At 44.0% G+C, this 14725-nt stretch overlaps 2 protein-coding genes across 2 annotated transcripts in view; both read right to left on the reverse strand.

Moving 5' to 3' along the window:
* Nucleotides 1-61: 61 nt before the first annotated feature.
* On the reverse strand, nt 62-8575 carry bloc1s4 (biogenesis of lysosomal organelles complex-1, subunit 4, cappuccino). Its single transcript, XM_064980181.1, has 5 exons — nt 8201-8575; nt 7968-8039; nt 7038-7139; nt 6751-6885; nt 62-976 (listed from the first exon to the last, which is right to left on the reverse strand). Exons 1-5 carry the CDS (start codon nt 8492-8494, stop codon nt 881-883), a joined length of 699 nt encoding a protein of 232 aa, XP_064836253.1. The 5' UTR covers nt 8495-8575; the 3' UTR covers nt 62-880.
* Nucleotides 8576-10277: 1702 nt separating this feature from the next.
* Nucleotides 10278-14725, reverse strand: part of LOC135549844 (partitioning defective 6 homolog gamma-like) — a 33178-nt gene continuing 28730 nt past the window's right edge. The window contains exon 3 of the mRNA XM_064980183.1: nt 10278-11719. Coding sequence (XP_064836255.1) covers nt 10692-11719 — 1028 coding nt within the window. The 3' untranslated portion in view covers nt 10278-10691. The remainder of the gene's footprint in view (nt 11720-14725) is intronic.

The raw sequence follows: 14725 nt of genomic DNA on the forward strand, positions 1-14725 counted from the left end.
TTTTGATATCTGTAGTGACACTCAATAACATCTTTCCAGATGAGGGTTTACTGAAAGTCAATCAAGAAGAAAGAAACCACTTTATTTGTAATTATTTGGTATGATGATCATTAGTGACAAAAGTAAAAAATAATATACAATTATCACAAAAGAGTATGTTAAACAAATAAATGTTGCTTGGTGCAGTGTGGAGAATTACAAATAGCCAATTCCACTCCAGCATTAGGCCATACAAGCAGGAAACAATAGCATTCTAAAAGATGTCTACAGACAGAATGTCACTAAAACTACCATGTTCATGTTTAGCCAAGCTTGAACATCATATACTCCAAATCATACTGTTGGTGAGAGTACAAGTGTGATGATTAATGTAATTTTTCTGACAGCAATTCAATTCAACATGTGACCACAATATCAGAAAAGGGGAAACACTTGGAGGAACTTGAAAAACTGTCTTAAAAAATAAGTCTTTAGATCAATAACATAATTTTCCTATTTCACGTGTCCACATCCAAGAGTCTGAATTCTTCAGCATCTTCACAGCCACTTGTGAGAGAGAAAGAGACAGAGCCAACACTATATTGCTAGTTGAAATTGTTGCACCTCAGATCCTCCAGTCCAGAGCACATTAGAATTATTGTCCTGATAGTCAGGTCCAGAGTCATATCCATCTCAATCTATGGCTCTGGTCCAGTTCAGACAGCCATGAAGACTGAAGTCCCCTGGCCTAGAGAAGGAGTTAGGCTGACCATTGCATGTGTGATGTGTGGGAGCTGCAGGCCTGTTTCAAGTTACCTTCTAAATGGCACCCTTGTTGACAAGAGCCCTGTGGGACCTGGTCAATACTATAAAGGAATAGGGTGTAATTTTAGACAAACTTTCAGTGTCCTGGGTGTTGGGTGAAATAATCATCTGTTTTGAACACTGGGGGAAGCTCCTGATCATGCTGCTGATGCCTTCTGGGGCTGGCTGGTTTCTGCAGAGATAAATAATATGGTTCATAATTTACATCCACTGAGAGCAATGTATAGGCCAGGAGACCTACCATTTAATACAAAAAAACATTACTAAAGCAATTAAAAAGTTATAAAATAAATCATGAATAGCAGATGATAATAGGGAGATATGAACCAGTATCTGTGTGTTAGAGACCTCTGAACCAGAGCCTTCTGGGCATTACAAACTCACATTCACAAGCTCTGCAAGCATTATAATGTCAAAATACGTTCGTTGATCACCATATATGGAGATTAGCTGAGCAACCAATTCCATGTCCTAAAGTTACGGCCGGTATTTTTTTTAAATGACAAGCAATCGAAAAAAAAAATGCCTCTTCGGCACCTTCAAATCAAATTTTATTTGTCACGTACGACGATAACAACAGGTGTAGACCTTAGTGAAATGCTTACATACAGGCCCTAACCAATAGTGCAATTTTTAAGTAAAGAAATAAGTATTAGGTGAACAATAGATAAGTAAAGAAATAAAAAATGTAAAAAGACAAAATAACAGTAGCTAGGCTATGTACAGTAGTGAGGCTATTTCCAGTAGCGAGGCTATATACAGGCACCGGTTAGTCGGGCTAATAGAGGCAATACGTTCATATAGGTATAGTTAAAGTGACTATGCATATATGAAAAACAGAGTAGCAACAGTGTAAAAGAGAAATTGGCGGGTGGAGGGACACAATGCAGATAGATAAAATGTCACTTTTTCAGGACCCTGTCTTTCAAAGATAATCCGTAAAAATCCAAATAACTTCACAGATCTTAATTGAAAAGTGTTTAAACACTGTTTCCCAAGCTTAAACTTAAACAATTAATGAAGATGCACCTGTGGAATGGACGTTACGACACTGACAGCTTACAGACGGTAGGCAATTAAGGTCACAGTTATGAAAATTTAGGACACTAAAGAGGCCTTTCAGCTGACTCTGAAAAACACCAAAAGAAAGATGCCCAGGGTCCCTGCTCATCTGCGTGAACGTGCCTTAGGCATGCTGCAAGGAGGCATGAGGACTGCAGATGTGGCCAGGGCAATAAATTGCAATGTCTGTACTGTGAGACGCCTAAGACAGCGCTACAGGGAGACAAGACAGACAGCTGATCGTCCTCACAGTGGCAGACCACGTGTAACAACACCTGCACAGGATCGGTACATCTGAACATCACACTTGCGGGACTGGTTCAGGATGGCAACAACAACTACCCGAGTTACACCAGGAACACACAATCCCTCCATCAGTGCTCAGACTGTCCGCAATAGGCTGAGAGAGGCTGGACTGAGGGCTTGTACGCCTGTTGTCAGGCAGGTCTTGCCCAGACATCACCGGCAACAACGACGCCTATGGGCACAAACCCACCATAGGTGGACCAGACATGACTGTAAAAAAAAGCTCTTCACTGACGAGTCGCGGTTTTGTCTCACCAGGGGTAATGGTCGGGTTCGCGTTTATTGTTAAAGGAATGAGCGTTACACCGAGGCCTGTACTCTGGAGCAGGATCGATTTGGAGGTGGAGGGTCCGTCATGGTCTGGAGCGGTGTGTCACACCATCATCTGACTGAGCTTGTTGTCATTGCTGGCAATCTCAATGCTGTGCGCAACAGGGCAGACATCCTCCTCTCTCATGTGGTACTCTTCCTGCAGGCATATCCTGACATGACTCTTCAGCATGACAATGCCACCAGCCATACTGCTCGTTCTGTGAATGATTTCCTGCAGGACAGGAATGTCAGTGTTCTGCCATGGCCAGCGAAGAGCCCGGATCTCAATCTCATTGAGCACGTCTGGGACCTGTTAGATTGGAGGTTGAGGGCTAGGGCCATTCCCCCCAGAAATGTCAGTGAACTTGCAGGTGCCTTGGTGGAAGAGTAGGGTAACATTTCACAGCAATAACTGGCAAATCTGGTGCAGTCCATGAGGATGAGATGCACTGCAGTACTTAATGCAGCTGGTGGCCACACCAGATATTGACTGTTACTTTTGGGACACATTATTCAATTTCTGTTAGTCACATGTCTGTGGAACTTGTTCAGTTTATGTCTCAGTTGTTGAATCTTGTTATGTTCATACAAATATTTACACGTTAAGTTTGATGAAAATAAATGCAGTTGACAGTGAGAGTACGTTTCTTTTTTTGCTGAATTTATGTATATGAGTGTATAGTTAAGGTGACTATGCATAGATGATAAACAGAGAGTAGCAGCAGCGTAAAAGGGGGGTGGACAATGCAAATAGTCCGGGTAGCCATTTCATTACCAGTTCAGGAGTCTTATGGCTTGGGGGTAAAAGCTGTTGAGAAGCCTTTTGGTCCTAAACTTGGCGCTCCCGGTACCACTTGCCATGTGGTAGCAGAGAGAACAATCTATGACTGGGGTGGCTGGGGTCTTTGACAATATTTAGGGCCTTCCTCTGACACCACCTGGTGTAGAGGTCCTGGATGGCAGGCAGCTTAGCCCCAGTGATGTACTGGCCCGTACGCACTACCCTCTGTAGTGCCTTGTGGTCGGAGGCCGAACAGTTTCTGTACCAGGCACTGATGCAACCAATCAGGAAGCTCTCGATGTTGCAGCTGTAGAACCTTTTGAGGATCTGAGGACCCTTGGCAAATCTTTTTTAGTGTCCTGAGGTGGAATAGGCCTTGACGTGCCCTCATCACGACTGCCTTAGTGTGTTTGGACCATTCTAGTTTGTTGGTGATGTGGACACCAAGGAACTTGAAGCTCTCAACCTGCTCTACTACAGCCCCGTCGATGAAAATGGGGGCGTGCTCGGTCCTCCTTTTCCTTTAGTCCACAATCATCTCCTTTGTCTTGATTACGTTGAGGGATATTATTCTGGCACCACACGGCCAGGTCTCTGACCTATTCCATATAGGTTGTCTCGTCGTTGATCAGGCCTACCATGGTTGTGTCATCTGCTGTGTCAATTGTTGTGTCAACTTAATGACGGTGACAGTGTTGGAGTCGTGCCTGGCCACGCAGTCGTGGGTGAACAGGGAGTACAGGAGGGGACTGAGCAGGCACCCCTGAAGGGCTCCCGTGTTGAGGATCAGCATGGCTGATGTGTTGCTACCTACCCGCACCACCTGGGAAAGGCCCGTCAGGAAGTCCAGGATCCAGTTGCAGGTGTTTAGTCCCAGGATCCTTAGCTTAGTGATGAGCTTTAAGGGCAATATGGTGTAGAACGCTGAGCTGTAATCAATGAATAGTATTCTCACGTAGGTGTTTCTTTTGTTCAGGTGGGAAAGGGCAGTGTGGAGTGCAATAGAGATTGCATCATCTGTGGATCTGTTTGGGTGGTATGCAAATTGGAGTGGGTCTAGGGTTTCTGGGATAATGGTGTTAATGTGAGCCATTACCAGCCTTTCAAAGCACTTCATGACTACAGACGTGAAGGCAGATTACCTTAGTGTTTTTGGGCACAGGGACTATGGTGGTCTGCTTGAAACATGTTGGTATTACAGACACAATCAGGAACATGTTGAAAATGTCAATGAAGACACCTGCCAGTTGGTCAGCACATGCACGGAGCACACGTCCTGGTAATCCGTCTGGCCCCCCGGCCTTGTGAATGCTGACCTGTGTAAAGGTTTTACTCACATCGGCTACGGAGAGCGTGATCACACAGTCGTCCGGAACAGCGAATGCTCTCATGCATGCCTCAGTGTTGCTTGCCTCGAAGTGAGCATAGAAGTGATTTGGCTCGTCTGGTAAGCTCGTGTCACTGGGCAGCTCGCGACTGTGCTTCCCTTTGTAGTCTGGAATAGTTTGCAGGCCCTGCCACACAAGATGAGTGTCGGAGCCGGTGTAGTACGATTCAATCTTAGTCCTGTATTGGCGCTTTGCCTGTTTGAAGGTTTGTCGGAGGGCATAGCAGGATTTCTTATAAGCTTCTGGGTTAGAGTCCCGCACCCTGAAAGCGGCGGCTCTACCCTTTAGCTCAGTGCGAATGTTGCCTGTAATCCATGGTTTCTGGTTGGGGTATGTACGTACAGTCACTGTGGGGACGACGTCCTTGATGCACTTATTGATAAAGCCAGTGACTGATGTGGTGTACTCCTCAATGCCATCGGCAGAATCCCGGAACATAATCCAGTCTGTGCTAGCAAAACAGTCCTGCAGTTTAGCATCTGCTTCATCTGACCACTTTTTTATAGACCGAGTCACTGGTGCTTCCTGTTTTATTTTGTGCTTGTAAGCAGGAATCAGGAGGATATAATTGTGGTCAGATTTGCCAAATGGAGGGTGAGGGAGTTTTGTATGCGTCTCTGTGTGTGGAGTACAGGTGATCTAGATTTGTTTCCCTTCTGGTTGCGCATTTAACATGCTGATCGAAATGAGGTAAAGCTGATTTATGTTTCCCTGCATTAAAGTCCCTGGCCACTAGGTGCACCGCCTCTGGGTGAGTGGTTTCTTGTTTACTTATTTCCTTATATTTTTTTTAACCTTTATTTTACTAGGCAAGTCAGTTAAGAACAAATTCTTATTTTCAATGACGGCCTAGGAACAGTGGGTTAACTGCCTGTTCAGGGGCAGAACGACAGATTTGTACCTTGTCAGCTCGGTGATTTGAACTTGCAACCTTTCGATTACTAGTCCAACACTCTAACCACTAGGCTACCCTGCCGCACCGATTAAAGATAAGGGCCCTATATAGCTGACTGAGTGCAGTCTTAGTGCCAGCATCCGTCTGTGGTGGTAAATAAACAGCCACGACAAATATAGGTGAAAACTCTCTTGGCAAATAGTGTGGTCTACAGCTTATCATGAGATACTCTTCTTCAGGCAAGCAAAATCTAGACTTCTTTAGATATCGTGCACCAGCTGGTGTTTACAAATATGCACAGACTTCCCCCCTCGTCTTAGTGTGCTGTTCTATCTAGCTGGTGCAGCGAATATCCATTCAGCCATGATTCGGTGAAACATGAGTTTTTGATGTCCCGTTGGTAGGATATTCGTGATGGTACCTCGTCTAATTTATTGTCCAATGATGGTACGTTGGAAAGTAATACTGACGATAAAGGCAGTCGGCGGAGCCGTACAAGGCACCCCGCACTGTGTCCTCTGTACCTGCGTCTCCTTCTCTTGCCAATGACGGGAATTTTGGCCTTGTCGGGTGTCTGAAGTACATCCTGTGCGTCCTGCTTGTTGAAGAAAATCTTAATTTACTCAAGTTACAGCCGGTTGAGCTGTTGTATATTTCCGACCTGTGTGTGGCAGTAATGAGTGGTTGGATGTGCCGAAAAGGCATTTTTTCAGTTGCTTGTACATTTTTATTTAGAACTTTTTTTGGACGTACATACCTGCAGTATGGAGCAAATTAAGATAGTAGTTGCTCAGCGAAACTCAATTTTTGGTGATCAACAAATGTATTTTGTCATAACACTTGCAGAGCTGGTAAATGGGAGTTTGAATCTGAGCTTTCTGGGCGTCAGAGAGGTCTCTAACGCACAGATACTGGTTCAGGGGCAAAGGAGGTTGGTAGCACCTTAATTTGGGAGGACGGGTTCGTGATAATGGCTGGAACGGAATAGTGGAATGGTATCAAATACATGGGTTCCATGTGTTTGATGCCATTCCATTCACTCAGTTTCAGACATTATTATGAGCCGCATTCCCCTCAGCAACCTCCTGTGTTCAGGGGAGATGGTGATAAAGTATAGGAATACAGATTTCACACTTCAAATAGAAAATGCCTTAATTGTTGACTGAGATGCAGATTGATTGGTTGGTTGATTAAATCCTCACATTTAGAAAGCCTGGGACATTCATGGTGCGGAACATCTTTCTGAAGGCGCCCGGCAGGGTTCCTTGTTCCCTCTCTGCCTGAGTGACCTGTTCCTCCATAACATTCACGTTGGCACCTACAATCTTCACAAATGCCTAGACACAACACCAGGGAATAGGGTCAGATACAGTACTACCGTATCAGTGTCCCAAACATAGTACATAGGGTGCCATTTGGCACACAGATCATGTCATGTCAATGAAAACATCCTGGTCATTATCAATTACATGAATTAAATCACACTTACATCCAACTTGTCAATCTTTCTGTATATTTGTCTCATCTCTTCTGATTTTCTATGTATTTGAGGTAAGTTCTCATTGACAATCTGTGATGTGTCGTTGCGGATCTATAACCAGAGGAAGAAAAGTTATTAATTTCTCACCCACGAGGACATGAACAGCACATACAGGGTTAGGCAAAAATGACCAAATACAATTACGAAATACCATAAAGATCAATGTGTCAAAATAAACGACAAAATACTTGTAATTTGAAATGCATTTAATTCAAATGCATATATTGTGTATTTTAAAATACAGACATACATTTGCAAGTAGCTGGCCTGAACAGCAACAACATTCCCAGTAAAGGTTACAGAAACATTCAATCAATTTTAATTGGTCACATACACATGGTTAGATGTTATTGCAAGTGTAGCGAAATGCCTGTAACTTTTTACTTGCTATAACTGTGATATGTTATTTATCTCCCTTAGTTGAATGCACTGACTAAGTCACTCTGGATAAGAGTGTCTGCTAAATTATAAAGGTAAATATGAAAATGAACATACCAAAATGAACTGCAAAGCACACTGGATACTATTGGCTCATTAGAATAATAATCAGCATGCTTTGCAATTGTACATTTTTATATCTACAATTATATTTCGTTAATTTAGCAGATGCTCTTATCACACCATAGTGCCGTCAGACACCAATGCAGGGTGAGAAGGAGCCACACAATTGTGAACCGCTATAAAAAAAAAATGGATACCTAGAAAAGTATTATTGTATTTTGAAAATACAAATTACACCTCTCGAAAGTATCTTCTTAAAAAAATCCATTGGAATGTAGTTCAGCCCAGTGTAATACAAATTACAAAATGCACAGAATTAATTGAAATGCATATTTCAAATACATTTAACAGAAATACTGCACATCTCTTAACACGTACCATGTCAAGCATTCCTACAAATTCATCCACCCTAGTCAGCATTTCCTCCAGACTTTTCTCCAAACACAGGATCTGGGGTATGGAAAGGACATGGTTATAACCACAGTCAAGTGACATTTAACTTAGTTCACGCGTATCCAGTTATAGCTAGCATGTTGCTATATTGCACCTCAGATTGCACATAGATAGGATGCTGTATTTCACCGCGATCGGAAAGGTTGATCAATTCTAACCTCATCTCCAGCAGTAGCTCTGATGTAAGAGGAGTAACTGTGAGCAGTGTTTCTCAGGATATCATCCTCCTGGTTGTGGTCTGGGTCGGGCTCCGCGGAGTTGAAGCTCGCACTCTGTGAGACTGCTGCGCCGAAGCTGGGGCTTTGCGACACGGTGCCACTGCTTAGGGCCTCGCTCAACATGGATAAACTGCTCGCACTCTGCGACACAAAGCCACTGTCCCGACTCACCTCGGCACTGGACTCCTCCAGCGGGGAGAGAAAACCTACCCTATTTTCCATCCTAGGCTCCATCTCTGCCCAGTTTCCTGATGTCGCTTTCTGCTACAGTGTTATGATAGTCAGATGATTAAATCACGTAGTTGAAACTGTGGATGGCGGCTTACAAGGGTCAAGTAGAACTACGCGAAAAGGCGCAATTTTAAAATCAGGGCCGTTTCTCCCTCAAATTGAACGCTGAACTCAGTCTGATAACTCAAAATCTCCATGAGAAACATTTAATCACACAGGAAACATTAATTTTCTTTCTATATCAGTCAACTGCAACAATGTTCTACAATATGAATAACAGGAAAGCAAGTGCAGTTAAAACCTTTATTTCCAAAAATTCTCTCCCAAAAAAATGTAAAAACAGTAAGAAAATAATATGAACACAATATTCACAATACATTTGAAATTAATTGCATAAAGGGTTTGAATTTCAATTGTGGGAATTAGTTGAAGTTATACTTACAGTTTACTACATTGAAAGAGCAACTAGGCCTACTAAATAATGATTGAGCAATTACAGATCAAGCCCTTAAAGCCATTCAACTATTGTTTACATTTGAGTGCTCAGTACATATCTGGGCTAAAATGAATTTAAAAAAAGGCACCAAGTGTTTTACAAACCTTTTCTCCAATGTATGTGTGGAGAATGTATTGAAATATCTGTACATCATCATAACATAGAATAAAAACAGTCCAGTTTACATGATATGCAGAAATATTCCCAATCATAATTATCCTCGTACCATTATACCTAATGGAATCACTTGTTCATAGGTCATTGTTTACCCTTGTAAAAATCTATTATAAAATCCTTATGTACATTAAAAAGATAGTAAAAAAAACATTATTCCAGAAAAAATCTAGACGTTTCTGTAATAAATATAAAACCTGTAATATTTCTTAGGTGTGAATATGTGGGCCCACACTGAGTCAATGGTACTACCAGGAGGGGGCAGTGACCAATACATTATAGCACTACTCAACAGGGTTAAACTGACTGTCTACAGTGAAGAAATGCAGGGAATAACCGCAATATGGTCAGAACACCACATTGTCAAGGTAACCGGAGCAGCCTTTGGTGAGAGGAAAAGGAAAGAGCAACAAAAATGACACGTTTGTGAACCAAAATAGGGTTATAATCCTATGTTAAACCTGGGAGTACTAACATGGTGATTTAAAGAGTTGAAACAACAAGACTGTTTAACAACAAAAAATGTGCAAACCTTGACAGCTTAAAAGCTTTGAACTACAATGTGAATAATGGTGAGAAGAATCCCATACAAATATCAAACCACAGATGGATGGTTTAGTGTCCCACATAATCTATATACTTCAAAGTTTACCATATCATGGCTGGATGGATAGATTGTGCTTGTAAACGAAAGTACCACAGGATCCTAATATGGATCTCAATGTGTGTGCCCAATAGTGTAGGAAAGTGAATGAGTGAGGTTGAGCAGACACAAATTCAGGTGTTATCATCTTCATACTCCAGCAGTCCTGCCTGGTGTAACAGGGTTCACATCCCCCTCTCTGCTGTAACTAACAGGGCTCACAGCTGAGCCGAGGTGTTTTGAGTAAACAGTAAAGATAAGAGTATTATTTTCAAAGCGCACGTTGCATTCCTGGAGTCCATTTTAGGAGCTTCACAAACAGAACTGGTGGAGAAGAGGAAACAGGATATAGACTAGGCCCAAATTCAGTGTAGGAAGTATTCATTGATAGCGGTTTAAAACGTACCAGGTATAAATGACTGCTGGTAATGGAAGTAAGAGTTTTAGTACATGTGATGATCCAACACTTCTCATTAAAGCTTAGAATAATTTATTGGAATAGATACAGATGATTGATGAGAATCTCCAGTTAAAATACAGAGAGAGAATCAGTACAGACAGGCAGCATTTTACAGACATATAATTGTTCTTAAAAACAAAAGCTCAGGGTTGGTCCCAAAATGATGGCGGTTCAGATTAAAAGTGGTCACTAAAGAATAGCAGGTGAATCCCATCAAGACATTTACAAGACATAGAAAACTTTCAAACAAACAATACAGAATAAACTCTTCTTGATTCCTGGATAATTTGTCTTAGAAAAACTGTAACAAAATTAGTAGAAGGTTTGAGGAACAACGTTCATTCCCATGGTGGATATACTGGACAGGGGATGCTCCAGCTCACATCCAAGTGTGTGTGTCTGCGTTATAAAAGTGAAGGTGTGTGTATTATAGGGTGATGACGGTGCCGTCCTCTTCCACCCCTCCCCGGGGCAGGGCCAGGCTGTGTCGAGGGTCCGTCCTCATGGTGCTGAGGATTTTGTGCAGGCTGCCGTTGCTCTCCCGGAGGGCTGGGTTGCTGCTGTGGTGCTGGGAATGGTTGTGCTGGAGGGTGTGGGGCTGGTACTGGGGGTGCTGGAGGTTCAGGTCCCTGTGCAGCATGTGGGAGAGGCCATTGAGGCTGGGCTGGGAGTGGAAGGAGGCGGTGGAAACCACAGAGAGAGGTCGGGTAGGGGGGCTGGGGTGTTCCACGGGTGCCGGGGGAGGGGCTTGGGTGTGGGAGCGTGATGTTGATGCCACAGACACCACTGATGTGTTGGAGCGCCGCGACGGCCGCTTCAGGCTGCTCTCGATGACGATGTCTGACTCCTCGTCGCTCTCCAGCTCGTCGGCGTAGCCATGGGCACCGGTCACCATGGCTGTGGTGGACAGGCTGGGGTAGCCAGTGGAACCGCTGCTGTCTGATGACTGACCGGAGCTGCCGGAGATCCGGCTGGCTCGCACCACGTTGTTCCGCTGGTTCACCGGCTTCACTGTGACAATCAGGTTGTGACTGTTGGCAATCATCATGTCAGTCACCTGGTCCAGTGTCTTGCCAGTAACCTCGATGCCGTTGACCTCCAGGACCTCGTCGTTAACAGCTAGCAGGCCTGTGCTCTCAGCCAGGCCGCCAGGCACCATGCGGGAGATGAAGATCCCAGGAACCTTCTCCAGGCCATGGGGCGTCACCCGTACGCTGGTCCCGTCCCGGATGTAGAACCCCAGGGGTTTGTCGGAGCCGTGACGGTAGAGACGAACGCGGCGGTGGGACTCTGGCAAGATGTCCACATCGATGATGGAGGAGACTGGCCGGAAGTCCTGCGGCATTCCGATGCGGATGTGAGGTCGCTTCCTGTTGACGTCGTTCCTCAGCGCCACCACAGCCTTCTTCTTCCGGGTCAAAGAGTGGGTCCCGTAGCTGCTGTAGTCGACCTCCTCTGAAACACATAACATGAGAAATAGAACTGGTTAGAACCTTTTCTGAAACACAGAACTGCTAAAAACTGAAATTCAGAACAGGAGAAACAGAACTGCTTAGAATCTCCTCTAAAAACACAGAAAATATAGAACCCATTAAGACCTCCCCTGGAAGACATGAGAAAACTGCTCAGAACCTTGTCTGAAACACTGAACAGAACTGCTTAGCTCTCAGGAACACTACATTTAACTGGAAGCATATGAGCCTCAAATGGTGAGCAGATGTTGCCTTTGAAAGAACACATCATACATAAGATTTTATTTGCAGCAAGACATTTATGCAGCTCTCATTTCCATACACATAAACAGGCCTTAGTTCAAACTCCTCTAACTCTACCCCTGGGTAAAACAAGTTTACCAGTCCCACTCTAAAGAAACACCCACACAAGGAGTTGAGAAAGATGGGAAGTTTCTCATTAAAACCCTTCAGTTTGTTTACAGTGAAATCCTTTCCTTCCACTCCAGAACAAAGATTTAACTGGGCTGAACTTGTAGCTGAACCTGTTGCACTCTGCGCAATAGAGAAAGCCTGATTGGTGCTGGTCTGGAGTGGCTCTGTAGTCAGTGGGGTGGAACACAGAGCCATAGGAGGAACAATTGTAAACAAACCAAACACCAGGATGTGATTACAGCTGGAATACCAAATCATTCTGATCTTCAGTTGTACACAACACAGTCTGCAAGCAAGTGTGATAGTGCAAAACATTTTTTTTAAATAAACATGTATTTAAACCAACCCAATATGTCAAGGCTGTATACCGGGTATTTTGTTTTTTAATACCGTCAAAACTATCTGAAGTTTTTCAATACATGTGAATATTTATGGATGCTTTGTTAATACCTGCAGTCAACTTGTGCAATACATTCAGAGATCATTTCACCCGTCACATTGTCTTACATTAGGAAGCTTACAGTAGTTCAAGAACAGTTGCGCCAGTCACGTGTTTGTTTGTAAATAGCACAACGGGAGAAAGTGTGCGCTGTTGTGCAGCGCACGAGGTGATGAATTTACACTTGTAAGCAATTCACTACTTAAGGTTTGGTATGAGACATCTTATAAATGACCTTCTGACATGTTGGAGCAGTCAAAGAGCTCTGGATGAGTTCTGTACAGCTGCCATATTTTCCTTGTACTTCCTACTAGCATTTTTCCCCCTTCCTCCGTTCTCCCCTCTGCTCCTTCCTTCAGAAAAGCATGCATCACAACTTTGTTCATTTGAACAATCTCTCATTCACTTTAGCTTTTAAAATGTCCAAACCCACCGAAAATTACATTTGGTTAGTTATAAGCTATGCTTCAATAACTTAACGAGCTGGATTTCCATTTAGTTTGTTCATTTTCGCTCGTTAGCATATAGCTAATAATGTGATTTCGCTATTACTTGTACTACATTTTGTTAGCATTCTGGTAATATAGGGCCAATGTTTTTTGCTGTTACGTTTTAGCGCCCCTTGTGGGCTAAACGGTAATACCAGAAATCCCAGTATGGCAGAAAAACTGTATGACTGTATGAGAATCTGGACACCGCCCAAGCCAAAATAGGTCACCACTTTTCTCAGACCATGCATTCACAAAGACAGGACGAGACAAAGAGAGAGATGGATACAGTATGATAGAGGACTGCTCAGGCATAATAAACTCATCCTGCGACCTTCCTCTCAGGACATGTCTGTTGTGTGTTGAGCCACAGCCAGGGATGAAGTTTGTCTGTACAGTGTGAAGCACTGTGCTACAGGAACAAGAGGTCCTACTAGGGGGAATGGGAGGACACACACACTTGCCACTTCCATGGCACAATGGGCCACGAGTCATAGTTCCTACTGGGGTGGACATCTGCCTGGGAACTCGGTGTATGGGTGTGTGTGAGCGTGTGCGTGTAACAATATCGCATATGGATGTGGGATAACCATATAGTCACATGGTATGGATGTGTTCCATCCGCTGGAAAAGTGTGCCACTTCCTTTGCTAAAGTATTTTTTGGGGCCAATTCTCTCTGTGCTAATAGTTTCAGTGGGAATGTGTAGCAGCACCGCAGTGGGAGTGTTTTATGCACTACTGTACTGAACCATAACTCCCATGCAGGCTGTTGACTAATGACTTTCCCCACTAATGAAGGAATCTAATGATAGGACAACACACACTGTTTTAATAAGGCCGTTCTGAAAGCAAACTACTGCACTCCTTGCTACAGATACAGATGGCCACAGATATCGAAGGTACGGAACCACAGAAGCCAGTCTGGCCAGCTCTAATGTTGATTTTCACAAAGAACCCACACTGTCAGCCTCAGCCCTGCACAACCATTCAGAGAGAGGCTGAAAAATACCTGTAGACACCGGAGCCTGTTTCACTGCTGCTTTCAACGGTTGTATTCCCAAAGCTTCTGAATATCAAAGTATGGTGCAGAAGTTATTCTTAGTTGTGGATGGAGGTAGCAGGGAGCTTGATCATTTAGATTGAAGCCAGACAGGATTTTATTATGGGGAGGAATGTATGCCACAAGTGCAAGTCTGCTGATGGGAAACACATTGAGGCTGCACTGAGCCATCTCATTACCATGGTGGACTGGTCTACCAACATGTCCCTTCCGTCCCAGAATCATTGGCACACCTCGCCCCTGGGCAGGCCTGTATCCCAGGCATACCTCATGCGACACGCTCTGATGGAACTACATTCCTCCGGTAAGGAAACCCCTTGACCCAGACCGCCCCAGGATCCAATATTCCTAAAAAGAGAGACCTATTCCTAATAACAAGAGAAGTTGGCAGCAGATCTATTGGGATCCGAGTCCTGGCACGAGAACCAGGATTTAATCGGAGGACCTTATTCTGTCAGCTTGCCTCCTGGCTGGCTGGCCCCACAACCAGCCGGCTGGAGTTTCCATCCCAGGACTGCATGCCGTGGTAGAGGCCAGTTTGGACCAGACAACACCTGACCAGACCAGGGACTGCCTGTTGTGCCAAG

The sequence above is a fragment of the Oncorhynchus masou genome, chromosome 12, assembly GCF_036934945.1.
Source record: "Oncorhynchus masou masou isolate Uvic2021 chromosome 12, UVic_Omas_1.1, whole genome shotgun sequence".
NCBI lineage: Eukaryota > Metazoa > Chordata > Actinopteri > Salmoniformes > Salmonidae > Oncorhynchus > Oncorhynchus masou.

Coding starts and splice junctions, on each gene's coding strand:
- bloc1s4 (XM_064980181.1), bottom strand. CDS start 8,494: ATGGAGCCTAGGATGGAAAATAGGGTAGGTTTTCTCTCCCCGCTGGAG. Junction 6,886..7,037: donor GAAAGATTGACAAGTTGGAT/GTAAGTGTGATT, acceptor TGTTGTGTCTAG/GCATTTGTGAAGATTGTAGG. Junction 977..6,750: donor ATGTCCCAGGCTTTCTAAAT/GTGAGGATTTAA, acceptor TTATCTCTGCAG/AAACCAGCCAGCCCCAGAAG.